The following is a 26,706-nucleotide window of genomic DNA, read 5'->3' on the forward strand; positions in this document are numbered from 1 at the left end:
TTAATTCTTAAGTATTTTATCTGAGGAACTAAATTGTTTAAAAACAACAACATTTTGAATTTGAGGTATCTTACTCCAGAAGTTCTTTATGTAATGGTAGTCTTTTCTGACAGTTGTGATATTAAAATGGAAGTAAATTAGACATTGGTAATATGCAGACCAAAAGAGAATGTAAGGATCATAAGTTTCTGAGGCTGTAGTGAAGTAAAGACGTTCATTTTTTAAACCTGGGAAGGATCTTAGAAGTCATCGAATCCAAGTCTAGGATATACAAGACGCAACTGACACCCTGTAAGTAATTTGACCAAAGTCACCCAGCTAATATATATAAGTGTAGGTAGAACTCTTCTGATATATGGGTGGTGGAAGTGGCAGTATGTTGATGTCTCTTTAGAAAGGAGAGTTTGTAAAGCTTTGAGAGATGGGTTGGGACTGGGACAGACCATTAGCAATAGTGGGGTGATGTGAAAGATGAAGTACCCTTGAATTTCTCTTCTTTTTATTTTTTTTAAAATTTATTTTTGTTTTTATTTATTACTTACTTATTTTTGGCTGTGTTGGATCTTCATTTCTGGGTACGGGCTCTGTCTAGTTGTGGTGAGCGGGGTCTACTCCTCGTTGTGGTGCGTGGGCTTCTCACAGCGGTGGTTTCTCTTGTTGTGGAGCACGGGCTTTAGGCGCGCATGCTTCAGTAGTTGCAGCTTGCAGGCTGAGTAGTTGTGGCTCGCAGGCTCTAGAGTGAAGGCTCAGTAGTGGTGGCGCACAGGCTTAGTTGCTCGATGGCATGTGGGATCTTCCCGGACCAAGGATCGAACCCATGTCCCCTGCATTGGCAGGCGGATTCTTAACCACAGCGCCACCAGGGAAGTCCCACCCTCGCATTTCTGATCTTCTGAGTTAAACCTCAAATTGATTGGTTTGGTGGTGGCTGATGTGGAGGTTCAGTTAGTCATTTAATCATTTATTCATCAGGCATTTATTGACTGTCGACAGTAATGTAGATGCTGTGCTAGACGTTGCGGCTACAAATAGGAATTAAACATGTCCCTCTGCTCCTGGACCTCTAGTACTCATGGAACAGTACGAGAAGGAATGCTTTCTATTTTGCCATCTCTCTCCAAAAAAAAAATTCTACATGAAGTTATTAAGTTAGTGGCCTACTGGTTTTATAACCCACAAATCACTGCTGTTTATTTACCTTACTATTTCTAAGGAATTTAGCTAATTAGGATCTGATGATCACACCACTAAAGAATCTGTGTCTTGGGGTCAGGGGAGGTGTGATGAAAAAGTACCTGAGAATCACCCTTAGAGTTTAGGTTGTTTAGAAGGAGATGCTTCTGAAGAGACAGTCACCTGAGCCACCCTGTTGCCTTTGAGAACTCTACTTTCGGCATTCCTCCAAAGCAGGGGACTGGTGGGTGTGGTGGGGCAGGTATGTGCCTGGTGACTTTACCAACAAGTCCTCTTTTACAGAGAACTGTAAACCTGTCTGAAGTGGCAGATTTTGGTGAGAAGTTGTTCTTCACTCGGTTATTGCTCCCTCCTCTGGGACTGCTAACTTCAGAGGAATGTGGATTGGTGCCAGGCAGACAGGTCAGGGACATAGTTTCTGCCAAAGTCAAGTCTGAAAGAAGCGATCTTTTTCAGGTGAACTTACTTGGTGGTCATTTGTCCTGAGTGGAGAAAGGCATGTTTCCTGGGTTCATGAAGTTAGTGGACAAAGATTGACCTTTGTTATGAACCTTTGGGATCTCCACTCTGCTTTGCATAATCACAGATTGTTTTATTTTGAGTAGTCTTATTTAAAAAAAATTTTTTGGCCACGCTGCTCAGCTTGTGGGATCTTAGTTCCCCGACCAGGCATTGAACCTCTGCCCCCTGCAGTGGAAGCGCAGCGTCCTAACCATTGGACCGCCAGGGAAGTCCCTATTTTGAGTAAGTTTAGATATCAGTTTGCTCCTTCCATTTCCTCAGAGTACTAGACAGCTCTAAAGTTATTCAGTGTATAGTATTCATTCATTCATTCAGTAAAATGTTTGCTGAGAGCCGTGTGCCAAGCACTGTGCCAAGGGATACATGCTGGGGATACATTAGTGGACAAAACACACAAGCTCTGTACTTTGAAGAAACTTTTATGTTGGAGGAGGAGGCTAGACAGCAACCAACTAAAATAATTTCAGGGTATATCAAGTGCCAAGAAGGAAATAAGCAGGCGCTATGTAAGAGAATAATGCAGGTGGGGAATTCTTCAGGGTGGTAGTCTGTTGCTTCCTTCCATTAGTTTGGATAAGCAAACTGATGGGTAGAAATGTAATACTCTAGAAAGGTAGAGGAAGAGCATTATTTGGAGTGGTATTATGGTTTTGTGGTTAATGCAGTAGTTAAGAAATTAATATAGGTGAAGTGGGTGAACTGTATGTAATGGATGGTAACTAGACTTGTGATGGTGATCACTATAGTGTTTATAGATGTTGAACTGTAATGCTAGACACCTGAAACTTATATAATAAAAGGAAAAAAAACTAATGTTAATGAGAAATTAGGAAACTAAATGTTACTCTTTATAATAAATTCTACTGAAATGAATGAGCTAGGATAATTAGTTTCCCCTTTTGGTTAGGAAGCTGCTGACATTGGGCTATGATCATCCCATTCCAGTGTAATTTGGGCCTTATGTGTTTATTTGCTCCTCAGGTGGAGGCCTGAATTTTGATCAATGTCCTCCCTACATCAGCTGCCTGGAAGTACTTAATGATCACATGACCCTGGACATGGACGCTGTCCTGTCCGACTTTGTCCGTTCCACAGGAGCAGAGCCAGGGTTGGCCCGAGATCTCCTGGAAGGTAAGGAGCCTTTGGGGGAGAATGAGAAGAGAGAAAATAAGATGTGATATTTATTGTTAGGATGATTTGGAACATTTAAGGTGATCAGAAAGACACTTTGTGTATGGTAGGCCTTACATTTAAGTTACTTCTCATAATCTACCTTGTGCATGACCCACCATAATTTTAAAATGCAAAATTCCCTTTTCACCTTGAATTTTTGGGTAGCTTTCTCCACTGTCAATTTAAGCTCAGGTAATGCAAGTGAAATTTGATATTAGTCCACTAAAACCATAATTTTAGATCTGTAAGACTTCCTTTTTATGTATAAATGATTAGATTTTCATATTTGGGATCATTCATGTTTCTTGTCTTTCCTTCCCTAACTTGTATGGGTCATTCTATATAGAGTGGATTAATTTAATGTTTTCATTTAGCTGCTTTTGTTTACTTATTTCTGTATGTATATGTAAGTGTGAATGTTCTAGATTTTAAGGTCCTTTAGGCTTGGCATCATGTCAGTAGGATTCTTTGTTTGGAGTCATAGTTAACAGATACTTTTTGGTGAAAATATATAATGACGCAAATAGGTGAGCCTGTGGGGGAAGGAGCAAGTTCTTAGCACACATAGGTAATTTTCTAGGTTTTCAGCCCTTAGTAAGGTGTGGCAATATGACATTTACTTAGGCACCTGTGAGAATAGTGTTGGTTTGGAAACGGAAGATCAGGGTTTAAATTCTAGTTTGCTAATTCAGTATGGCTTTGCCCTTAACTTGTATTTTCAGTTTCATCTCCTACTACCTTCTCCCACAGTTTCTGTGCTCCAGCCAGGCCTGACCTGTTTCCTTTCCCTGATCATATTAAGTTGTCTCCTAAGTTTGCAGTGTCCTTTCCTCCATTATTCTCTTGAAATTCTCCTCATCCTTCCAGATTCAGCTCAAATGCCTTCTCTTCCTCTTGTAACATGTGTTGAACACTTCTATGTGTTCAATATGTGTGAGGCACTTGAAATATATTACTTTATTCTCACAACCATTCTGCAAAATATGTTTTATTATCCCAGTATTACAGCTTAAAAACTGAGGTCCAAGAAGTTAAGTAGGATTTGAACCTAGGCAATCTGGTTTCAGAGTCTGGCTTTTAACAAGTGTGTTACAAGTTAATTCTTGCATGTCGTCTCTCTTTCTCTCACACACACCCATGTGCACACACACTCATACTATGAAAGAAAAGTTGAGGGTGCTGTGGAAGTTTAAGAGAGAAACCTAATTTGAATATAGAGTGCAGAAAGGCTTTTTCTGAAGAAGTGACATGTGAACTGAACACAGAAGGATGCACAGGAGTAGCAAGACAAAGGGTTGTAGCACAGAGTGTTTATGTAAAGAAAAGTAGCTTATACAAGGACCTTGAGGTGGGAGAGAGTTTGGCACTGATAGTGAGCAAGGTAGGGAGAGTAGTACAAGAAAGAGTGGTAGGAAGCTGGTTAGATAAGCAGGAAGCAGAATATGGGGCGCCTTTGTAGGCCATGGTAAGGGTTGTGCATTTCAGTGTATGTTAGGTGGGAAGCTGGTGAAGGATTTTAATCAGGGGAGTGAAATGATTGGGTTTGAGTTTCTGAACAGTGTACTGATAAAAGATATGGAACTGATTGGAAGGTGGCCAGAGATGAAGTGGTAAAATCAGTTACGAATGTTGCCATAGTTCAGGTGAGAGGTGATGGTGACTTGGACTACAGTGGTAGCAGCAGAGTGAGAAGTGGGTAGATTTAAGGTATAATTTAGAAAGAGAACCAAAGGACCTGATCCTCATTTTCTGTCTCCATCTTTCTGTCTCTTGCTTTTTCCTTTGAAAGTTAACTCTGGTTGTAGTGTAAAGAACAAATTATAGAGGGGAGGGACTAAGAGTAGAGAGACTAGGGAGCCCCCTCCCAAAAGACCAGGTGGAAATATGAGGACCTGAATTGGGGTAGTGACAATAAAAATGGACAAGAGAGAATAGATTTGAGAAATGTTTCAAGGGTACAAACAACCTTGAGAACTCAGTAGATAGTGAGGGAAGAGGAGGAGTGGGGTCTGAGGAATGGTGAAGAGCTGAAATGACTGTAGTTTCTGGCCTGGAGGGGTTGTGATGCCATTACTGATTTAGGGACTGTAGAAGAAGGAGAAGAAGCAACCTTTAGGAGGGAAGATGATGGACGTACAGTAGACATGTTGACTGTTAGGAGGACCTGATTTTAAGGACTTTAGCAGACAGTTGGAGATAACTATCCAGTGCTCAAGACAAATCATTTATTCATTCATTGGTTCAGAACAAAAGTCCTCCATTCTTTAACAAATATTTATTGAGTACCTATTATGCACTAGGTTCTAGATGCTTGAACAAAACAAAACAAGCAAAAATCTCTGCCCTTACATTCTAGCCTGAGAGATCGTCAATGAACAATAAACATGATAACCAAGTAAATTGTAAAGTACATAGTATAAGGTGTTAGATGCTGTGGAAAATGGTAAGGGGAATGATGAGGTAGGTTGTGATTTTTAGTTGGGTAGTCAGGGTAGGCCTTATTAAGAGTGTGACATTTGAGCAAATATCTGAAGGAGATGAGGAATTGTGTAGATATATTTGAGAAAGAGCCTTCTAGGCAGTGGGAATAGTTGGTGGAAAGGCTGTAGGTGGGAGCAGTCTTAGCACGTTTCTGGGAACAGCAAAGAGGCCAGTATGACTGAAGCAGAGTCCAGAGTGAGCAAAGGGAGTTGGAGCAGGTGGTGAATCTAATGGCTCAGAAGTAAATTCATCTGGCGTGGATGATTAATACAGCTTAACTGGAGAATTATAATTATAACAAGAAGCATAACAGCAATGGCAGTAAATACATATATAATGCTTTCTGTATGCCAAGCACTGTTTTGAGTGCTTTCAGTTAATTTAATCTTCTTAACAACCCTATGTGGTATCACCTCCACTTTCATAGCCAGGGAAGTTGAAGCACAGAGGAAAGGTTAGAAAAGTAGGCTAGGTCATAGAAAGCCTTGAACGTCAGACAAAGGAGGCTAAACTTTATTCTGTAGGCAGTGGTAAGCCACTAAAAATTTGATTATGGAACTGAAATGATCAGAATTGTGCTGTAGAAAGATTAACCTCATGGGATCCTTTAGAGTAGATTGGAGGTGGGACACTAGGTGATATAGGAATTGAATTAAGGTGGTGACAAATGGAATAGAACAGAAAGAAGTGTGAACAATTATGCAATACGTTATTTATTGACTAATTTAACTGGAGAAAGCAACTGAAAAATCTGCTGTGACAACTGTATCCTTCGGGTGTTTTCTTCAGCAGAGTAGTGATTCTTAAATCTGAGGGGAATTAACAATTCCCTTTGATAACCTGACGGCAGCTATCAGCTCTTTCTTTAGAAAAACGCACACACCTATAACTTTGTGTACAGTTTCAGGTGGTTTAGGACACCCCAGAGCACATCTAGGCTCAGAACTCTCTGGATCTCAGAATTAGGAGACCTGGGCTTCAGTCCAGCTGAGGGCCTGGTGTGAACTACCCGTGACTTTGGGCAAGTAACTCTACTTCTTTAGGCTTCATTTCCTTTATCTGTAAAATGAGGTTACTAGGTCTCCAAGGGCCCTTTCAGTTCAGAGAGACGAATTCTGTATGCACACGGGGCTTTCTTAGGAAATAGACAATAAGTAAACAAAGGAGTTGTGGTATTCCAGATCGAAGTGTTATGAAGGAAATTAAAGTAGGGGAAGGAAAAGGAGAATGACTGAAGTGCACATGAGTATATGCTCGCTGGTTTTGATAAGATGCTTAGAATGATGGTTCTGTATCTTTCCTCAATTTTTCTATACTCTCAGTGCCCAATTCACTTTTTGCTTTGTGTCCTGACAGGAAAGAATTGGGATGTGAGCGCCGCCCTCAGTGATTTTGAACAGCTACGTCAGGTCCATGCTGGGAACCTGCCTCCACCCTTTAGTGAGGGGAGTGGTGGCTCCAGGACCCCTGAGAAAGGGTTTTCTGATAGAGAGTCTACTCGCCCTCCCCGACCCACCCTGCAGCGGCAGGATGACATCGTTCAAGGTATTCGGGTGCTGAGGGCTGTTTCCGTATGCGGAGTAGAAAGAAAGGGAGGCAGCTGCTGACCAGTCAGAGAATTTAGTGATCTTTTGGAGATGATTCCTTTCCTCCCCCACCTCCCCAGCCAAATGATCAGAGGTGACCTCAGTCTGTCCAGATGCTGGGACCCCTCACTTTCTGCATCTTGAGTGCCATCCTGTATAAATGCCTTCTTCAAAGAGATAGAGGAAGAAGAATAATGATCTAATTGTTGAGATAAGGTACACATAAAGATAGAATTCAAAGGATCACTATCATCCACCCCTTTGGAGGACATTTTGTTAATATTTATTAGTATCTGTCAAAATTTTTAAATGCATGTATACTCTATCTCAGCAATTTTGTTTCTAGGAATTTATCATATATGTGTTGTGTGTGTGTGTCTGTGTGTGGTGTGTATCCTTTTAAATAAATACATACATACCTAATTCATAAATAGACACAAAGACATGTAGTGTAAAGCTTGAAAGTTAAAGCTTGAAAACAACTTTTAATTATCCATTAGTAGAGGAGTGGTTAAATAAATTGTAATCATCCATATTATGGAATACTTGGCAGCCTTTAGAAAGAATTAAGTAGATCTTGATGTGCTATTTTGGAAAAATCTCTAAAATCTATTGAGAAAGGTAAGATGCAGAACAGTATATATAGCATGCATGTTCCTGTTTATGTTTTTAAAAATTATTATAAAAGTTATTTGTGCTTCTATGTGCATAAAAAAATTCTAGGAATTCCCTGGTGGTCCAGTGGTTAGGACTGCGTGCTTCCACTGCAGGGAGGCATGGGTTCAATTGCTGGTTGGGGAATTAAGACACGGCACGGCAAAAAAATTCTAGAAGGATACAAAACGTCGCCTCTGGGGAAGGGATCAGGAATTTTGAATGAGAGGGACATTTCTTTGTAACACTTCAAACCTTTTGGTAGTATTTTGATTTTTTACCATGGGCATGTGGTACTTTTAAAATACCTTTAAGAAGAGTTTAAAAAATAACACTATAAAATAACTTTACACTACTTACTTTATGCATCATCCCTGGCAGATATTGGATTAAGACCTGATACCCAATATAATTTTTAGCTCTTTCTGATAGTCATTATATAACTCAAGCCATGCAAATGAATTTTAATACTATGCTGAGCAAATTATGATCACACTGGAATATCTGCTGGAGAATTACAAGTGCCATGTATTCAAAACAAATGAACTAATTTGGGGCACTATCTATATTACCGCCTTCCTCTGTAGTATGTTAAGTAAGAATTGACTGTACCTATAAATTTCTGATAAATATGAGTATCAAGAAAAGTTGTAGTAAATAATGTAAATAAAGTTATTGATGGTAGATAAGAAAGTTCCTGAATGTGTAAGATTTGTCATTAATTTTCTATAACGGAAATCCTTTTCTACATTCTCCAAGGCCCTGAAAATTATCAGAGAGATTATTTGACTCAATGTAGCCAAATGAAACTCCATTTCCCTTATTCCATCTTCCTCCCACCAAGCAACGACTAAGTTGCCAAATGAAGGGTCCCTATTATGTTGGGAAATGGAAGTGGAAGAAGACAGTGTCGTGGAGAGAAGTTCAGGCAAAAGGGTAGAAAGAGGAATGTATATTTGGTGCTAATGTGAGTGCCTGTGAAAATGCCACTTTCTATGTTTCTCCAACTGTATTTGGCATGAGAAAGAGGGTCATGAAATTTGGTAGCCAGTTAGACTTACAGTATTTCCCTGACTGGAAACCTTGTCAAGAGGTAACCATCACCTCATGAGTGGAAAGTTCTCTGAGTGGGTTGTGTTTGTTCTAAGGTGACTCCATTTCTCATTGCAGAAAAACGCCTGTCTAGGGGCATCTCCCACGCCAGCTCCAGCATTGTTTCCCTGGCCCGGTCCCATGTCTCCTCCAATGGTGGGGGTGGGGGGAGCAGTGAGCACCCCCTGGAAATGCCCATCTGTGCCTTCCAGCTTCCAGATCTCACTGTGTACAATGAAGACTTTCGCAGCTTCATAGAGAGAGACCTCATTGAGCAGTCCATGCTGGTTGCCTTGGAGCAGGCAGGTCAGTGAGCACTTCCTTTCCCATGCTCTTCCCTCTGCTCTCCACCTCTAGGCAGCCACGCGGAGGGGCTGGGCTTGACAAGCAGCTCTAGTCTAAGCCTGCGATCTGATTGATTTCAGTCAAACTTGGCAGTCAGTCAGAGAGACATATACTGAGCTAGGTGCTTCTTCAAGTTAAAGAAAGGACACAAATAAGACACTTTCCTCTGGAAATTTCCTGTTTGATTGAAAGGAAACCAGATACACATGTGAAAGGCCTACAGATCAATACCTAAAAATCAATACATGAAAAAAATACAAATGAATTATAATTGGCTCTGGAACACCTTATGGACAGAAAGAACCAATGCTGTAGATGATGCACAGTGGTGATTAAACTAAGTCACATTTATTTATACGAACCTTTCCCAAAAGATTTATTTATCTTTACAATTGTTTGTCTTAAATTATATTTAAAATTTGTTAGTATGATGGGGTGAGGCAGCTGAGAATTCTGGGAAAGCTAGTCAGTTATTAAAAACCTCCCATGGAAGAAGAATTGGGTGTGGGAGGTGGGGGCACAGAAAGGAAGGTCTTGCTTTTCATTTTGTGCCCTTCTATACTAATCGTGTGCATCTATTTACAATTTTTTAAGTAGTAAGCATTTATCTGACTGCTGTGTTTTAGGCCAGTTTTTCTTTCAGTAGACTGTCCAGTAATTCAAAAAAACTTTTAAGTATCATTCATAAAATATTTTCCTTATATAAGTAATGGATCAGCAATTGTAGGATGACTACAGAATTGAGACTCATTTTCTTGGGTATTTTAAGTACTTTGTCTTATTGCTCATGTCTTTAAAGTCGTACCACATACATGGTGACATGCTTACTGTCATATATGCAGATGATACTTGCATGACACTTTGAATATACGTGTTGGGTTGTTTTTCTTTTACTGATGATGGATTTGTGCTGACCTTTATTGCTACAGTGTCTGCTGGTCTCCTGACCAGAGTGAAGAAATCAGAGCCAGACCAAGTAGCCAACATAGATTTCGACCTGTGACCTAGGCCTCATCATCCAACCCAGGGTTGTTCAATCTTAGCACTACTGACACCTAAGACCAGATGATTCTTTGTTGTGTGAGCTGCCTTGTGCAATATATTGTGTTTAGCAGCCTTCCTGGCCTCTACCCACTAGATGGCAGTAGCATCCCCCCACCACTTGTGACAACCAAACATATTTCCAGACGTTGCCAAATGTCCCTTTGGGGACGAAATTGTCCCTACTTAAGAACCACTGATCTAACCAGTTGTGCTCACCAGATTCTGATGAACCAGATATAAGTGAAGAAGATACACAGAGTAATAGAGTGATGGTTTGATTTTAGATAGGCTTCCTAGAGGAGGCAAATTTGGAGTCTGTTTTAGAAATAGGGAAGTAGGGAGAACTTTATGCATCATCTGCTCCTCTCCTTTTCCTCCTGTTTCTGTAGGGCGTTTGAACTGGTGGGTGAGTGTGGACCCCACCTGTCAGAGGCTCCTTCCTTTGGCAACTACTGGAGATGGAAACTGCCTCCTGCACGCAGCCTCCCTTGGTGAGTCTTGAAAATGGCCCTTCATTCCCTCATAGAAAGGAAGCAGTAGTTAAATCTCATGTGAAGGACTTGATCCAACCATTCTTGATCTCACACAGAAGTGATGGCTCAGAGCAAGGCTATGTGTGTGTGTGTGCGTGCACGCTCACTGGCGCAGGAGGAGATGGAAGAGAGCCCTGCCCTGGTTTTTCAGTCTTGCTGAGAAATCGTATGGAGTACATAGGATTTAGCACAAGTCCCACTCTGAGAACTGGCCCCCAGAAGTAATGCGCAGCAGTAAGCAAGCAGTATACTGTATGTGTATGCATATAATTCCACTAAGTATTTATCCTTTTGGTATATAAAAAAGTTATGTTTTCATCAGTCCCCTGTGAAACTTGTTTATTATTATTTTTTAATGTATGTCTAATCTAGAATAATGTATTTTTCTTTTTCTTTCTTTTTTTCTTCCAGTTAATTATTGATATAATTGACATACAGCACTGTATAAGTTTTATACAGCATAGTGATTTGACTTACATGCATTATGAGATGATTACAGTAAGTTTAGTGGACATTCATCATCTCATGGATACAAAATTAAAGAGATAGAAAAAATTCTTTTTTCCTTGGATGAGAACTTTTAGGATTTACTCTCTTAACAACTTTCATATATAATGTACAGCAGTGTAATTATATTTATCATGTTGTGCATTGCGCCCCTAGTACTCAATAGTCTTGTAAATGGAACTTTGTACCTTTTAACTACCTTCATCCAATTCCCCCTGCCTTTGGTAACCACAAATCTGTTCTCTTTTTCTATGAGTTTGTTTTTGAAGTATAATTGACCTACAACACTGTTATACCCTGGCACACAACATGGCGATTCAGTATTTCTATATATTTCAAAATGATCAGCATGTTAAGTGTAGTTCCCATACAAAAATATTACATAATTATTGACTTGTTTTCTTTAAATTGTTATACCTATTTATAATTCAATATATTATTTGCCTTAGCTTTTAAAAAAAGTCCCCATTTTCCAACCACCCCTCAAGCTTTGATGCTGATTGCCATGTGCCAGACCCATCTTATCTAATGCTACTCTGTATTTTACTTTATTTATTTAAAAAAATTTGATTTTAATTGGCCGCACCACGAGGCTTGCTTATGGGATTTTAGTTCCCCGACCAGGGATGGAACCCAGGCCCTTGGCAGTGAGAGCGAGGAGTCCTAACCACTAGGTGGCCAGGGAATTCCCACTCTGTATTTTAATTTGTTAGACTTGGTATCACGAGTAAAGGCGTCTTGTCAGGAGTTTGTAGGATGTGGTATATACCCCACTTTCAGGTTCTCAAAGTTTCTGAACCTCCAGAATAGGAACATCTTTTCTTTCTTGATTACCTTTCCCCCAAGTCACAGCAGGGGTTTCTCTGAACCTGGGCTTCAGCCTGATTTCCTTCATGCCAGGGTCTGTGTATCATAATTAATAAGTGGAGTTGAGTCAAGGTAGGGTGTCTTAACCATCATGTTTTCTTGCCATAGGGATGTGGGGTTTCCATGATCGGGACTTGATGCTACGGAAAGCTTTGTATGCACTAATGGAGAAGGGAGCGGAGAAGGAAGCATTAAAACGGCGCTGGAGGTGGCAGCAAACTCAGCAGAATAAAGAGGTGAGGGAGCTTGGGCAGGAGAACGTTGTTTCCCAAAGTTACCTAGGGGACATGCTCAGTGCCTACCAGTAGGAAATGTCTCCTACTTAGGTGCTTAGGTCAGTGTTACTCCTCTTGTAATCCTGGAAATGGTTGAAAATTCAGATACCACCATAGGGTACATGCCTTCTGATAGAGTTATGAGAACTGGTGTGGGGAAGTGGAGACTTGTAGAGGAGGTATCTAACGTTGTGCTTTTCTACCCGATAGGCACTCAATAAGCCTTTAGTGGCAGTGTTTTTTGCAAAATGAAATACGACAAGCTCATAGGATTTTTGTGTTGTTTTGTTTTTTTGCTTATAATAAGGCTAGACCAATTTTTAAGGACTTATGTTTTCAACCATTATAGAAATGTTAATGCATAAAAATAGTTTTGGCCATATATACTGTTTGTTTTTCGTATGTTCAGTCTATCTGTTAAAAAATTGTAAAGGCATGAGTTTGAATGGTACTTCTTAGAAGTTCAGCAGATGTTGAGTTGAGTTTAATTGGTACTTCTCAGGGGTTTAGTAAATGTTGAGGCTGCTTTCGTATAAGAAAGCAACACTGGGAAGTTCCCTGGTGGTCCAGTGGTTAGGACTCTGGCGGTTTCACTGCCATGGCCCAGGTTCAGTCCCCACCACCACGACGCAGCCAAAAAAAAAAAAAAAAAACAGAAAAAAAGCAACACTGGACTGTTTGTACTTTCCACCCCTATAAACAGGCTGGGCAAAATATGGCCTGTAGGGCTTCCCTGGTGGCGCAGTGGTTGAGAGTCCGCCTGCCGATGCAGGGGACACGCGGGTTCGTGCCCCGGTCCGGGAGGATCCCACGTGCCGCGGAGCGGCTGGGCCCGTGAGCCTGCGCGTCTGGAGCCTGCGCGTCCTGAGCCTGTGCTCTGCAACGGGAGAGGCCACAACGGTGAGAGGCCCGTGTACCGCAAAAAAAAAAAAAAAAAAAAAAAAAAAAGGCCTGTGGGTCAAATCCCACCAACTGTTTTGTTAAAAAAATATTTTTATTGGAACACGGCCTCCCCAACTCAATTCATTTACATGTGTTTGTGCTACAGCAGCAGAATATAGAAGCTGCACATTGCCCCACTGCAAAGCCTAAAATATTTCCTGTCTGGCCCTTTACAGAAAAAAGTTTGCCAATTCCCTTCCCTTTAATAACGACGTTATACAGTTAAATAAAGATAATGAGTCTTCCTATTTCCTTTTGCCCTGGTTCTCTGTCTTCTATGTTTATCTCCTGCTCTTCATATATCTTTTTTATTTTTGCCGTGTATATAAAGCTGGGTGTTTCTGGCATTAATATGGGAATATCTCTTCAGAAACTTAATTTCCAGCTTCTTTTCCCTCTCTTTTTATTACTCTATCATAACTGGCCATAATATAGAACTAACAGATTTTTGTTTGTTTCAGTTATTAGAATTTTATGTTCTCAAGATTTGAAATATGGAAGTAGAATGTGTTATGTTTCTTTCTCAAAAATAAAGAACTCAACCTTAAAATTAGGATGATATTAAGATCAGAATCCGGTCTTTGATCAGCCAGTCTGCCCCAGAAGATTCCTGAGGGAAAGAAATGCACAGGGGCAAGGCCAAGTAAACAGCATTCTTTTTTTTTTTTTTTTTAAATTAATTAATTTATTTTTGGCTGTGTTGGGTCTTCATTTCTGTGCGAGGGCTTTCTCCAGTTGTGGCAAGCGGGGGCCACCTTTCATCGCAGTGCGCGGGCCTCTCACCATTGCGGCCTCCCTTGTTGCGGAGCACAGGCTCCGGACGCACAGGCTCAGCGGCCATGGCTCACAGGCCCAGACGCTCCGCGGCACGTGGGATCCTCCCAGACCAGGGCTCGAACCCGCGTCCCCTGCACCAGCAGGCAGACTCTCAACCACTGCACCACCAGGGAAGCCCCAAACAGCATTCTTTATTGACACCAAACCCCCTGGCAGTCTGGTGAGCTGAGCTGGACTATGTGGGGAACTTTTTTTGCCTGAGCTAGAGCCAGCCTAGAGTTTGCCTTCCTCATTGTTGAATTCAGGCTATATCTGAACCTTAGATCTGACCACTTTAGAGACAGGAAAACACCAAACCAGATCATGCCAGCTAGTAAAGTAGACATGAGAGCCACAGTCAGAGGATAGGTAGGCCCAATTCCAGCTATATTAAGCTGTTATAGTTACTATTTTAAAGGTGAGGTTAGATTATGATGGTATTTAGCCAGGAGACCCAGAAATACTCAAATCCTGTTCTTGATCAGCCATCTATTCCCTCTCAAAGTCCTCAAATGGAAATACATGCCTGGAGGATAGTAGATATTGAAGGAGCGATCTTTTTACTCCTTTTGCTCAGCACATTGAAAGTTCCATATGGAAACGAGATAATTGTTTTAGCTCAGACCATTCATAGCATTATAGTGGGGTGGGGAAGTGGGTGACGGACTGGGGAGCTACTTTTAGCCAGTACCAAACACCAAACAAACTAAATTGGTTTTGATTTCCCAGGCCTCCTTGTTTTGTTGTTAAAAATGGTGGTAAAACACAGTAAGAACATTTTCAGCCTAGGAGGGTACACCACCTAGTGGCTGTGTGTATAAAAACAGCAAACAAAAATAGGTGAGAGCAAGAGGGAGACAGATCCTCATGAATGTGTATCAGGGACCATTTATCAGAGTGACCAGAGCACCCCATATATAACCTGTGCATTGTTCTTTTGTATTTTTAGTTGAAGAAATCTGTGATAGAATTTTACACATTGAAAATAGCTTTGTCTTTTTTTTAATTGTTAAAGTAAAGTGTGGTCACAATAGCTCTTTAATTCCTGTTAAATTTGTTCTGATACCTCTCATGTTTGCAGTGTGATTCTTTCTACTATGTCAATGTGTGTTTAAAGTATAAACTCATTTTAACACTTATATAGGCCAAATATAATTAATAATATAGAATTTCTTCCAAATCATCATATACATCCTAAAGCCAATATGGTATTTTAAGATTGTTTGTACTACTCCTTCCACTCCTTTAATAAAAATTAATAGTTTTACTGAGCATGTATTTACTGATTACTGATCACATAGTAGGTACTAGGCATATTGCATAAAAACATGGTCCTGGTTCTTAGGAGTAGTAGTAGGAGATGGACATGTAAATACATAATTGCAACAAATTAACAGGTTATGACTTCTATGATAGAAGTCTACATAGCAGTTGAGGAGGGAGGGCACAAAGGAAGGAGTGAGTGGTTGATGTACCAGGGAGATTTAGGAAGGGCTTCATAGAGGAGTGATACTTGAGTTCTTTTCTGACAGTTGAGAAATTATTCACCAGGTGGATATGGAGTGGGCTGCTCCAGGCAGAAGGCACAACCTAGACAAAAGCTCAGAAGTATAAAACAACACAGTGCATTCAAGGAACTATGACTAATTAAACAGTATTAGAGAAGTGGGTTGGGAGCCAGGAAGTGGAGTCTATGCTATGCTTAAGGAGTTTGAACTGTATCTAATAGGTAACGACAGGTCTTAAAAGAATTTGTAGCAGGAAGCAAACATCATCAGATTTTAATTTTAGAAAAATCTTTCTGGTAGCATTGTAGAAAATGGATCATAAGAATGTATGACTGGAAGTAGTAAAACCAATCAAGGGTCCATTGCAGTAGTTCATGCTTAATAATTGTTGACTAAAGGATCCAGGTATGGGATGGGTGAAAGGAGAGGAGTCGTAGATAACCCCCTGGTTTCTAGTTGGGTGTTTGGGTGATAGTGTTGTTTACAAAGGTAGGAAAACAGGAAGAGAGGGTTTTTGAAGAGGTGGAAGTTCAGTTTTGACTGCACAGAGTTTGAGGTAGTCATGGGCAGGTGGCAGTCTTCAGTAGGCAGCTGGATGTGAACATAGAAATTAAGAGGAAATCTGGGCTGGAGAAGAAGGTTTTTGAATCCTGAGCATGTAGATAGCAGTAGATGAGATTATAGTAGTAGAAAAGATAACCTAGAAAGAACCAAGGCTAAAATCATTGACGCAACATCAATATTTTTGAGGTAGACAGTTCAGAGAGGTAAGAGAGAGTAGTGTTGTGTGAGCTAAGCGAAAAGAAAGTTTGAGGAGATCAAATGCCACATGAAGGCTAAGAAAGATGAGAACTGAAGAGTTTGCTGAATTTGGCAATTAGAAGGTAATTGTCTTTGCTAGAGTCAGTTAGGTGAAGTAGTTTGTGGGGGTGAGGGAGGGGGCATAGGCTGGAGGGCAGATACAGAAGCTAGACTGCAGTGGGTCAGAAAAGAATGGAAGAAGTGTGAGCAATCATAGACATTCTTTCATGGATCCTGACTATAAAAGGGAGAAGAGATTGGACTTTGTAGTACAAATTGTTAGCCAAGTGGTAAGAGAATAGGGAGTGGAGTAACACGAGTGAGTTGGAATGGCTATTGCCTCTTGAACCTAGCCTCTAATTGCTTGATATTCCTTACCTGTCTTTCACACAGTCGGGGCTGGTATACACAGAGGATGAGTGGCAGAAGGAATGGAATGAGCTGATCAAGCTTGCCTCAAGTGAACCCCGCATGCATCTAGGTACCAATGGAGCCAACTGTGGTGGGTAAGTATGTCTAACTGGAGGAGCAGGAAATAATCTTTGCTGAGTCCTCAGTGTCCAAAGAGCTCTGTGCTAAGAGGATGTTAGAAGGAGAGGAAAGAAGCCATGGCAAGGGCACAGAAGGGTGTAACAGCATGGTACGTTCTAGGAAATACAGTTAGTTCAGCGTTACCAGAATATAGAGTATGTGGCGCAGAATAGTAGATGAGGCTAGGCAGTCCAGATTTGTGTGTGCCATGCTAAGGAATTAAAATTGTATTCTATCCAGACTTTGGGAAACTGCAGGACAAATGACCTGGTTTCCTCAATAAATAAAGGCAAAGAAAAAGGGAGAAAGAACCTAAGTTTAAAGACACTTTAGAGACATATCAACCAGCTGGAATATATGGACATTTATAAGACAGTTGGGGAAATGTGAATAATGTCTACATTATTGTTAAGTTTTTAAAGTGTGGTATTGATGGTATTGTGGCCGTTTTTAAAAGGAGTCCTTTATTTTTTAGAGATTGAAACTGAAGTATTCATGGATGAAATTATATGATGTCTAGGATTTGCTCCAGAATAATCTGGTGGGGTGGCATGGGTGTGGGGGCCATCCCTAGGAAAATATATCAAGGTCTAGGTGAAACAAGATTGACCATGTGTTCATAATCGTTGAGGCTGGGTGATGGATACATGAGAGTTTAGTATAATATTCTTTCTAGTTTTGAATATGTTAAAATTTTAAATTTTTCTATAGTTAGAAAGTTAAAAAAAACTATAACCTATCCAAACTTTATTGGGCATAAGAATAATCTGGGAGGATTGTTTAAAATGCAGATTTTTGGACTTCTACCCTAAGGAAGTCCAGTTGAGTTGGACTGAGGTGAGGCCCAGAAATCTGCATTTGTAGCAAGCACCCAATGTTGAATAACATTGCTTTAGGGGGCAGGAAGCCACTAAATTGTGAGTTTGTGAGTGACAGGAGCAAATTCCTGTATTTGAACACACTGACAGCAGAGTGGATGATGAAGCGGAGGGGAGTAGTAGTAATGGGTGTGAGCAAGAGTGGTGGGTTGCAGATAGGCCAGAGGAGACAGTTATACAAGAGACACTTAAAAGATGGAATTGGTCAAGCCAGGTGATTAATTGAAGATGAAATATAAAGAACAGTAAATATTTCACAGATTTCTGATTAGGCTACTAAGCAGATGGGTGAGGCTGTTCTTCCAGTAAGTGAACATAGAAGGAGGGATTTTTGTTTCTTTCCTGTTGTGTTTTGTTTTGTCCTTTTTTGATAGGACACGGTGAGTGTGATGTGTGGGTGGTTGTGGTGTGTAAAGTGGTAAGCAGGATGAAGCTACGCAGCTGTACACTGAGCTACTGGACAAAGAATTGGGGAAGGTTGTTGAACAAGATGGGTATTAAGAGAGGGATTACGTGCCGATTCCTAACACTACTCTTGAACCTTCATATTTCTTTTCTTGTATTTCCCCATCTGTGAAACGGAAGTAGAAACAGTCATGGTAGCATAAAATAATCAGCTGTGTGTGTGGCAGCCTTAAGACTGGAAAACAAGGAAGGGACGTTGTTTTTTCCTCTTTGCAGAGCTGGTCTTCATGAGTCTCTTGCTTTGTTTTCTTCCCTCTCCCTTCCACTGCACCCCTTCCACTCTCTCGCCTCCTGCAACTCTAGGGTGGAGAGTTCAGAAGAGCCTGTGTATGAGAGCCTAGAAGAATTCCATGTTTTCGTCCTTGCCCACGTGCTTAGGAGGCCCATAGTCGTTGTGGCAGACACCATGCTGAGGGACTCTGGAGGGGAAGGTGAGTCAGTCAGTCCTCACTCTACCCTGAGCAGCCCTATTTGCAGAGCTTTGGGCTAAGCACTGGAAGGAAGGCAGGAAAGGGGTTATATAGACCCTTGGGAAAAAAACAAGGTATAAATTAGAACAAGGCAAAATTCTCATGAGATTCAGAGTAAAGCAGCTGAGGTTAATTGATGTGGCTTCTTAGGAAAGAATTATTAAACATGGGTTGGAATGAGAGGGGGCTCAATTGGCAGAGTGGGGTGGAGGGATTTCCCACTAGGCAAGAATATAGCCTTAATAATAATCTCCATGGTTTCCTGCAGCATTCGCCCCTATTCCCTTTGGGGGAATCTATCTGCCCTTGGAGGTTCCAGCCAGCCAGTGTCACCGCTCCCCTCTGGTGCTCGCCTACGATCAGGCCCACTTTTCTGCACTTGTGTCCATGGAACAGAAGGAGAATGCCAAGGAACAAGGTGTGGAATGCAATGTCTGTGTCTCTGGTGTCTTTTGGTCTGCTTTATTTTCGCTTCGAAAAACTGAAATGAGAGAGAATGTAGGAGGAAAGAATTAAGTGACATGCAAGCTCAGACAGTGCATGCTGATACTGTTTTACTAAGCTATAAGATATACAGAGGTTTTAAAATTAAAAAAAAAAAAAGGTTTGGAGAAAAACACAGCCTGTATTCCCTGCTCTGGAGTAAAGAGCTAATACAGTAAGGTCATAGTACCTTCCAAATGATGCTTTGCTATATTTGTCTTGATAATGACTTTGAATTCCCTGAATCTCTGTTAACTGGCAAGAACATCATGGGTGCTAGCTGACTGGTGGGAAGTCATGGAGATTAGTGGCCTAAATTGTATGCTGGGTTACAAGGGAAAACCTCCCTGTTAAGTTTTTAAATGCTAAGGTAATTCACATGTTACGAACTGAGAAGTGACTACAGTTAGAGACCTTTGGTATGGTTCAGCCTCCTTTTCACTGAAGTCAGTCTGTGTTCAGTTGCCTTCCTCTCTCCTCAAGGAGACTCCTTGATCATGTTTCTTTCCTTCCCAGCTGTGATCCCACTTACAGATTCAGAGCATAAGCTGCTGCCCTTGCACTTTGCTGTGGACCCTGGAAAGGGCTGGGAGTGGGGCAAAGATGACAATGACAATGTCCGATTGGCCAGGTGAGGCAAGCCTAGCCTTTCTGTCTGCTTTGTAGCTGCGATCTCTTCCACATACGATGTCCGATGTCCGTCTCCTGGGGACTTTTCCTCAGCTCAGAGGCAAAGACAGTCGCATCCTAGTTCCAGTGTCTTTGGGAAGATGGAGAGGAGGGAGACAGATTGGGCACCAGGACTCTTGCAGCTGCCTTTTCTCCCTGTGAAAGACAAGGGAATCCTGGGATCTCCTTACAGTATGAGGAGTGTTCTTGCAGAATCCCCAAAACAGTGATCAGAAAATCAAGATAATCAAATCACACTTCTTCTCCCAGCCCAAATGAGAAGGGTTTTAAATAGCTGACCAAAACAGTTTGCTCTGGGCTTTTGCCTTTCTGGAACTTAAACAGCAAGAAAAATATGTTCTCCGCCCTCCTGCCACCTCCCAGAAGTTGGCTTCCTCCTGTGTCCAAACTTCCTGTAAGAGCTTATGAATGTAAAAGCTCCTCCCTTACCTCTTAGCCAGTGCCGCCTTCTTCGGGCTCCTAAAACTGAACCTAACTGGGACGGTTTGATTTAAAAACCCAGCGCTTATGGCTTTTTAAATAAGTTCTCACCTAATTATGAAAAGCTCCTTCAGAGTAATACTTACAGCAACAACAATAATAGTGGCTGCCGTTTAGGAAGTATTTCCTAGTTTCCAGACACTGTGCTGGGCCCTTTTCAAATACTATTTTAATCTTCACAGCAACCTTGCAGGATAGGTATTATTATCTATACCCATTATCAACCCCTCCCTGAGTTTCAGGGAGGTTGAAGTGACTTGCTCAAGGTCATAACGCTTAGTAATTGGTGGAGCCCTAATTCAAACTCAGCCCTGTCTGAGTTCCCAGCCATGTAGCCCTCTCCCACCCTACCTCCCAAATGGATCACACTGCTCTGCCTTTTAAAGGTCACAGTATTTTGAAATTCTTTTTTTCTCCTTTTCACAGTGTAATCCTGTCCCTAGAGGTCAAATTGCATCTGCTGCATGGCTACATGAATGTGAAGTGGATCCCAGTGTCCTCGGATGCACAGGTGAGGACTTCTCCCACCCAACCCTTGCATGTCCTCATTTTCATGTCAGGGAGAACAAGGAAATTTGGTGGTGGTTCCTTCTGAGTCTCTTCTGAGTAGTGGCTTATGATTCAAGGTTAGGAATAACTAGAAAATATCAGATAAATTCCAAACAACACTTTTTCTTGCCTTTCTACCTGTTAGTGCCCTTTGTTTTCTATATCTTCTCACCGGCCAGGCTCTTCTTTCTGATACTAAAACACATTCTTCAAGAAAAGTTTTCTGAACTTTTTGGTGAACTTGAGATTGTTATTACTTTGTTCCAAGCCCTCTGTACATAGACCTCTGTATTGGGCACCAGAGGAGACAGAATAGCTTAAAGAGCTCCTGATACAGTAGGTTCTGAGGATGTTATAATTATCCATAGAACAGGAACACAGGAGCAAGGGCCAACTGGGGGACTCCAGTGCTGAATGTCTAGAACTTGAGGGGATGCAGAATGGTTAAGACTTGGGGTGGTTATTCAAGACTTCCTTGAGATTGATTTTGAGCAGAATTTGGCATAGAGAAATTTATAATAAAGGCCATTCTAGTGTCTATAGAATATTCTCCCTCCTCACCCAGAGGCCATATATTTGTATAGTTGCTCATTGTTCTAGAAGAGCAAAATCCAGGCTTCATTTTGGTATCTCCTTATTACAGAAGGGCATCAAATTGCCGGGGGTGAGATAAAAGTTAGATATTAGATACCTCTTTCCCTGGTTCATGGGAGAGCTGATGAGCTGGGGAAGGACAGTGCCCTCCTGGGTGACCCTTCTCCTGTCATGACAGCAACCCTTCTCTGGAACTAGGCAGTCACTCCAAGGAAGGAGTTCATAGGGATGTTACCACTCCTCTTCCACATGGCTAATTCCTATAGCAACAGCTGCAGGGAGCCCCGTGAGCCAGATGGATGGGCTGGAGGTTCCTGGGGGCTTCCCTCAACCCAGACCAATGGGATAACTGTCAGTCACGTTCTTTTTTTTTTAATTAAAAATCATTTTTTTATTGAAGTATAGCTGATTTACAATGTGGTGCCAATCTCTGCTTTACAGCAGAGTGATTCAGTTATCCACATATACACATTCTTTTTTAATATTCTTTTCCATTATGGTTTATCACGGGATATTGAATATAGTTCTCTGTGCTATACAGTAGGACCTTGTTGTTTATCCATCCTATATCTGTCAGCCACGTTCTTGTCTCTTCCAGGCTCCCCTGGCCCAGCCTGAGTCCCCGACAGCCTCAGCTGGAGATGAGCCCCGGTCCACTCCTGAGTCTGGGGAATCAGACAAGGAGTCAGTTGGCAGCAGTTCTGCCAGCAATGAGGGCAGCAAGCGGAAAGAGAAGTCAAAACGAGATCGGGAAAAGGACAAGAAAAGAGCAGATTCTGTGGCTAACAAACTGGGCAGCTTTGGCAAAACCTTGGGCAGCAAGCTCAAGAAGAACATGGGAGGCCTGATGCACAGCAAGGGTTCTAAACCTGGAGGGATGGGAACAGGGTCAGGGGTAAGCAGTGGCACTGAGACACTGGAGAAGAAGAAGAAAAACTCACTGAAGAGTTGGAAGGGTGGCAAGGAGGAGGCAGCTGGGGATGGGCCTGTAACTGAGAAGCCCACATCTGAGTCTGTTGGTAATGGAGGGAGCAAGTATAGCCAGGAGGTGATGCAAAGCCTGAGCATTTTAAGGATTGCAATGCAAGGGGAGGGAAAGTTTATTTTTGTTGGAACCCTGAAGATGGGTCACCGTCACCAATATCAGGAGGAGATGATCCAACGCTACCTTTCTGATGCTGAGGAGAGATTCCTGGCAGAGCAGAAGCAGAAGGAGGCAGAGAGGAAGATCATGAATGGAGGGGTAGGGAGTGGGCCTCCTCCAGCCAAAAAGCCAGAGCCAGATGGCGGGGAGGAGCTGCTGACTGCCCCTCCAGCAGAGTCCAAGGCGGTGGCATTGTCTACTGGCTATCCTGGTGGCTTTACTATCCCTCGGCCTTCTGGGGGTGGAGTCCACTGCCAGGAGCCCCGGAGGCAGATGGCAGGGGGGCCATGTGGGGGGGGCCTGCCACCATATGCCACCTTCCCCAGACAGTGCCCTCCTGGGCGACCCTACCCCCATCAGGACAGCATCCCTTCTCTGGAGCCAGGCAGTCACTCCAAGGATGGAGTTCACAGGGGTGCATTGTTACCACCCCACTTCCGCGTGGCTGATTCCTATAGCAACGGCTACAGAGAGCCCCCTGAGCCAGATGGATGGGCTGGAGGTCCCCGGGGGCTTCCCCCAACCCAGACCAAATGCAAACAACCGAACTGCAGCTTCTATGGACACCCTGAGACAAACAACTTCTGCTCCTGCTGTTACAGGGAAGAACTGAGGAGAAGGGAACGTGAACCGGGTGGGGAGCTGCTGGTGCACAGGTTCTGAATGGGGAAACCCTGGAGGGCAAGGGGGCTAAACAAAGAAAGTTAAGCTCAATTAATTGGCTCATAAGACCCAGCCCCCATGTTGATGGGGCAAATGCAGTAATGTTTGTGTGAGCCTGGCCAGAAACTTTTAAGTGTGTATGCTCTGGAGAGCTGCCAGGCTGGCAAGAGCAGGTCAGGGCTGGATGGTGCCTCAAGGGCTGTACTGGTCCTTTGCCCATCTTGACTTAATGGTACTGAGGAGGTACAAGGGGGGAAAGATGGTAATTCTGTGTCATAACCCCTTGGGTCCATCCCAGGACCTAAGGGAAAGTGTAAGGGAAGATTTGATGTGAGGGGGTGGGGAGGTGGGCAGAAGTCTGGGGGAGGAACTGGCAAAGGAGGTTCTCAGTCAATAAAAGAAAAAACAGACCAAAGTTCTTTTAGGTTGGAAAAAAGCACATGGTGGTGGAGTTGGGAGTGTGGAGGGAAACTGGGAAATTAGTCAAATTTGCTATTGAGTTGAATTAAGGTAGAAATTTAGTGTTGGATAAATTTTTCCTCCTGAAGGATCTGGAAAGACAAGGCAGTAACGTGTGCTTATGGATGCTTATTAGGAGGGGGCTGGCTTAAATCAGTTTAGTGAGATGGGAAAGGGAGGAACTTAAAAGGGGAATCTTCTTCCTCTTGAGTTTGATTTCCTTCTAAACAGCTATCTGTCATCCGTTCTAGTTCGATAGGAGATTGCCAATTGCCCCCTATCTTTTTCTCATCCTTTTTGAGGGCTGAGCTAAAAAGGTTGTGATTTTTTTTAAGACTTTAATTTTATTATAAAACAACAACAACAAAAGTTCCCTCTGGGGAAGGCAAGAGAATGATAAGAGCAGCTGTGTGTGTGGAATTTTCTCCAGGTGAATTGGTGCACAGGTGATCTTTTTTTAACTACTAGCAATAACCACATATTGGGGTTTGAGTGCGCCTTGGGAGGGGGGTGGGAGGAGGACAGACTTTTGGCCAGACTGTTTCAAACAAAACCAAAAACCTAAATAGAGCACTACCATCCTCTGCTGCTGTGTTTCTGTAGAAAGCAACTTATTTTTTGGAATTTTTTTTTTTTAAAGAAAAGAAACAAAAAGACCCCAGCAAGCAAAAACATTTTAAAAAATATTTTTTTTCCCTCCTATTTAAGTGATTCTTTCTCCTTCCTCTCTACTTTTGGAGAATGAACTTAACGTCCCGGCTTCTTTTGTTAAGCCATAGCTGACCTTAATCTGTGGTTAGTTTATTAAAATAATAAAAATACTTTGTAAGAAGAGATATTTTTGATAATAGGACTGATGTTGAAACTTGGGGTAGGGTTAGGGGCAATTTATAAAAAGGTAGAGAAATATATTTTAGTGAACTATAACCACAGATCACAGATTACTCCCAATGAGCTGATCTGTCTTTGGATTTCCCCCTCCCCCCTGCCCCCCCATCCTTTTCCCCAGAGGGTGGGAGTGGGTCTGTGGACACAGTAGGGGGGAGCTCCTTTGCATTTTGCACAAAGCACAAGTCTGGACAGCCTATGCTCTGGCCAGCACCATTTCTAAGAGCTTTAAACTGGAGGACCTATCCTGGGCCAATTTTCCCTTTTCTTTGAATTTTTTTTTTTCTGGGGGAAAAAAAACTCAACTATGCAATTGTATACACTCCTGGGTGCATATGAGGAAGGGGAATAAGTGTACTTAAGTGTCCAGAGTGTTAATTGGGGCTATTTTTCTGTATTTGGATTTCTCTTTTGAGGTATGTACTCATAAACCATCCTGTGGAATGTAATCCCCACATTTGATCCAAGGCAGACATGGGCTGGGTGTGTGTGTTAGGGGGAATCGTTTTTGCCCTGTGTTGCTTCTGCCCAATCAGGAAAGTTGTCATCCCATCTCCCCCTTGGTAACAAAGCCAGCCAAGACTGTCCTATTCATTGGAACTGCTCACAATTTAGAAAGTTTCCTTTCTCCTCAACAAACTTGAAAAGTCACTTATTTTCTAAATCTGATTGTTGATTTAATAATTTCCATGGCTGTTAATTCTTAGGCTTTTATTTGAAAACAAACCTGGTGTTAAGGAAGCAATGAGGTCAAAGGAGATAGGTTCCAAAGGAGGGTGGAGGGTATGTATATATTTCTGGGCAGGACTGGGACTAGTGTGAGACAAGCACGCCCCTCAGGTTCAAAACTTAAGGAGATACCAAAAACTTAGTAATCAAGATAAATACTGTTTTAATGCAGTATTTTAAAAAATTAATGCAAAAAATCCATGATGAGCAAAATATCAGAATCTTAAAAAAGACAGAATCCAACAGGACTGGGGTTAGAGTGAGGGAAGGAACACTGAATTGAGCAAGTACGGGTTGAATCCTGTCTTTATTTAAAATTTTGATACTTTATTCATTGTGGATTTTTTTACATTAGTTTTGATTTTCAAAATATACTGTGTTAAAATAGTATCTTGGTTACTGGGTTTTGGGGCACCCCTTAAATTTTGTGCCCAAAGTGAGTGCCTTGCTCACCTTACCCTGTTTCCGGGGTTAGAACAACACTGGTGAGACCACCACCTTATGATCTTCGTCCCCTAACATGCACCCAAACAACAGGTGGCTCAAGCTCACACCGAGAATCTGTGTAGCTCACCTAGCTTTCCCATAGGCATCCATCTATATAATAGGATTTTGGCCTGGACCAATAGAAATGGAAACAGACCAGGGATTTTCCCAGAGAATAAAACCAGGAAAGTTGATTCTCCACTGGACTGCTGTGTTTGGATTTGACCTGTTATTAGATTCTAGTTAATACTTCTGTTTCTAAAAACTGAGGACAAATGAACAAAAACGGAAACCTTGTGTCATGTTTGCTTTTGTTCTGATTTATAAATGAACCAATCCCAATTGCTTTTGACTTCTTTTCAAATAAAAACGGTGGAAATTCTGGTGGGTGGCCTAGGGGTGAATATGGTAAAATAGGGCTTTATTTAGGCCCTTAGCTTTTTCATTAAGAAATAATTTTTTTTTTTAATTTGGGAAGGTAACTATTTATTGACACATTAAGAAAAAAAAAACCCACCCTCTCTATTCTAAAGATGAGGGACCCTGAGTCAGTGGATGTTTTTCCATAGGGATGAGTAAAGTTTGTTTTGCTTCATCCTTTGAGAGGGCTGTGGAATGGGAGGGTGGTGAAAAAATAATGCCTGCAAAATGAAGACAGACTCTGGTTGGTTTATGGTATTTGGGGAGGATGAGGGGGTGGAAGAGGCAAGCTCATGCAACTACTGCGTTGGGGAAAAGGGAGGAGAAGGGTACATGATGTGCACTCAAAATGAGCCAAATTCCTTAGTTAAGGAGGGTGTGGGTGAAGGGGGGAGGCAGACCCCTCAACCCTGGTTGAGGGATGATATCTCTCAGGC

The 26,706-nt window shown here is 42.0% G+C and overlaps 1 protein-coding gene across 2 annotated transcripts in view; it reads left to right on the plus strand.

The window, feature by feature from the left end:
- Positions 1–26,146, plus strand: part of OTUD7B (OTU deubiquitinase 7B) — a 53,719-nt gene extending 27,573 nt beyond the window's left edge. For both annotated transcript variants that reach the window (XM_081225166.1, XM_081225165.1), the window contains 11 exons: positions 2,698–2,847; positions 6,727–6,915; positions 8,781–9,008; positions 10,481–10,582; positions 12,107–12,234; positions 16,734–16,846; positions 18,518–18,645; positions 18,953–19,102; positions 19,684–19,798; positions 20,764–20,848; positions 22,079–26,146. In XM_081225166.1, coding sequence (XP_081081292.1) covers positions 2,763–2,847; positions 6,727–6,915; positions 8,781–9,008; positions 10,481–10,582; positions 12,107–12,234; positions 16,734–16,846; positions 18,518–18,645; positions 18,953–19,102; positions 19,684–19,798; positions 20,764–20,848; positions 22,079–23,287 — 2,532 coding nt within the window. In that variant the 5' untranslated portion in view covers positions 2,698–2,762 and the 3' untranslated portion in view covers positions 23,288–26,146. The remainder of the gene's footprint in view (positions 1–2,697; positions 2,848–6,726; positions 6,916–8,780; positions 9,009–10,480; positions 10,583–12,106; positions 12,235–16,733; positions 16,847–18,517; positions 18,646–18,952; positions 19,103–19,683; positions 19,799–20,763; positions 20,849–22,078) is intronic.
- The last annotated feature ends 560 nt before the right edge of the window (positions 26,147–26,706 follow it).

Source organism: Mesoplodon bidens, assembly GCF_964165515.1.
Source record: "Mesoplodon bidens genome assembly, chromosome: 2".
In the NCBI taxonomy this organism is placed as follows: Eukaryota; Metazoa; Chordata; class Mammalia; order Artiodactyla; family Ziphiidae; genus Mesoplodon; species Mesoplodon bidens.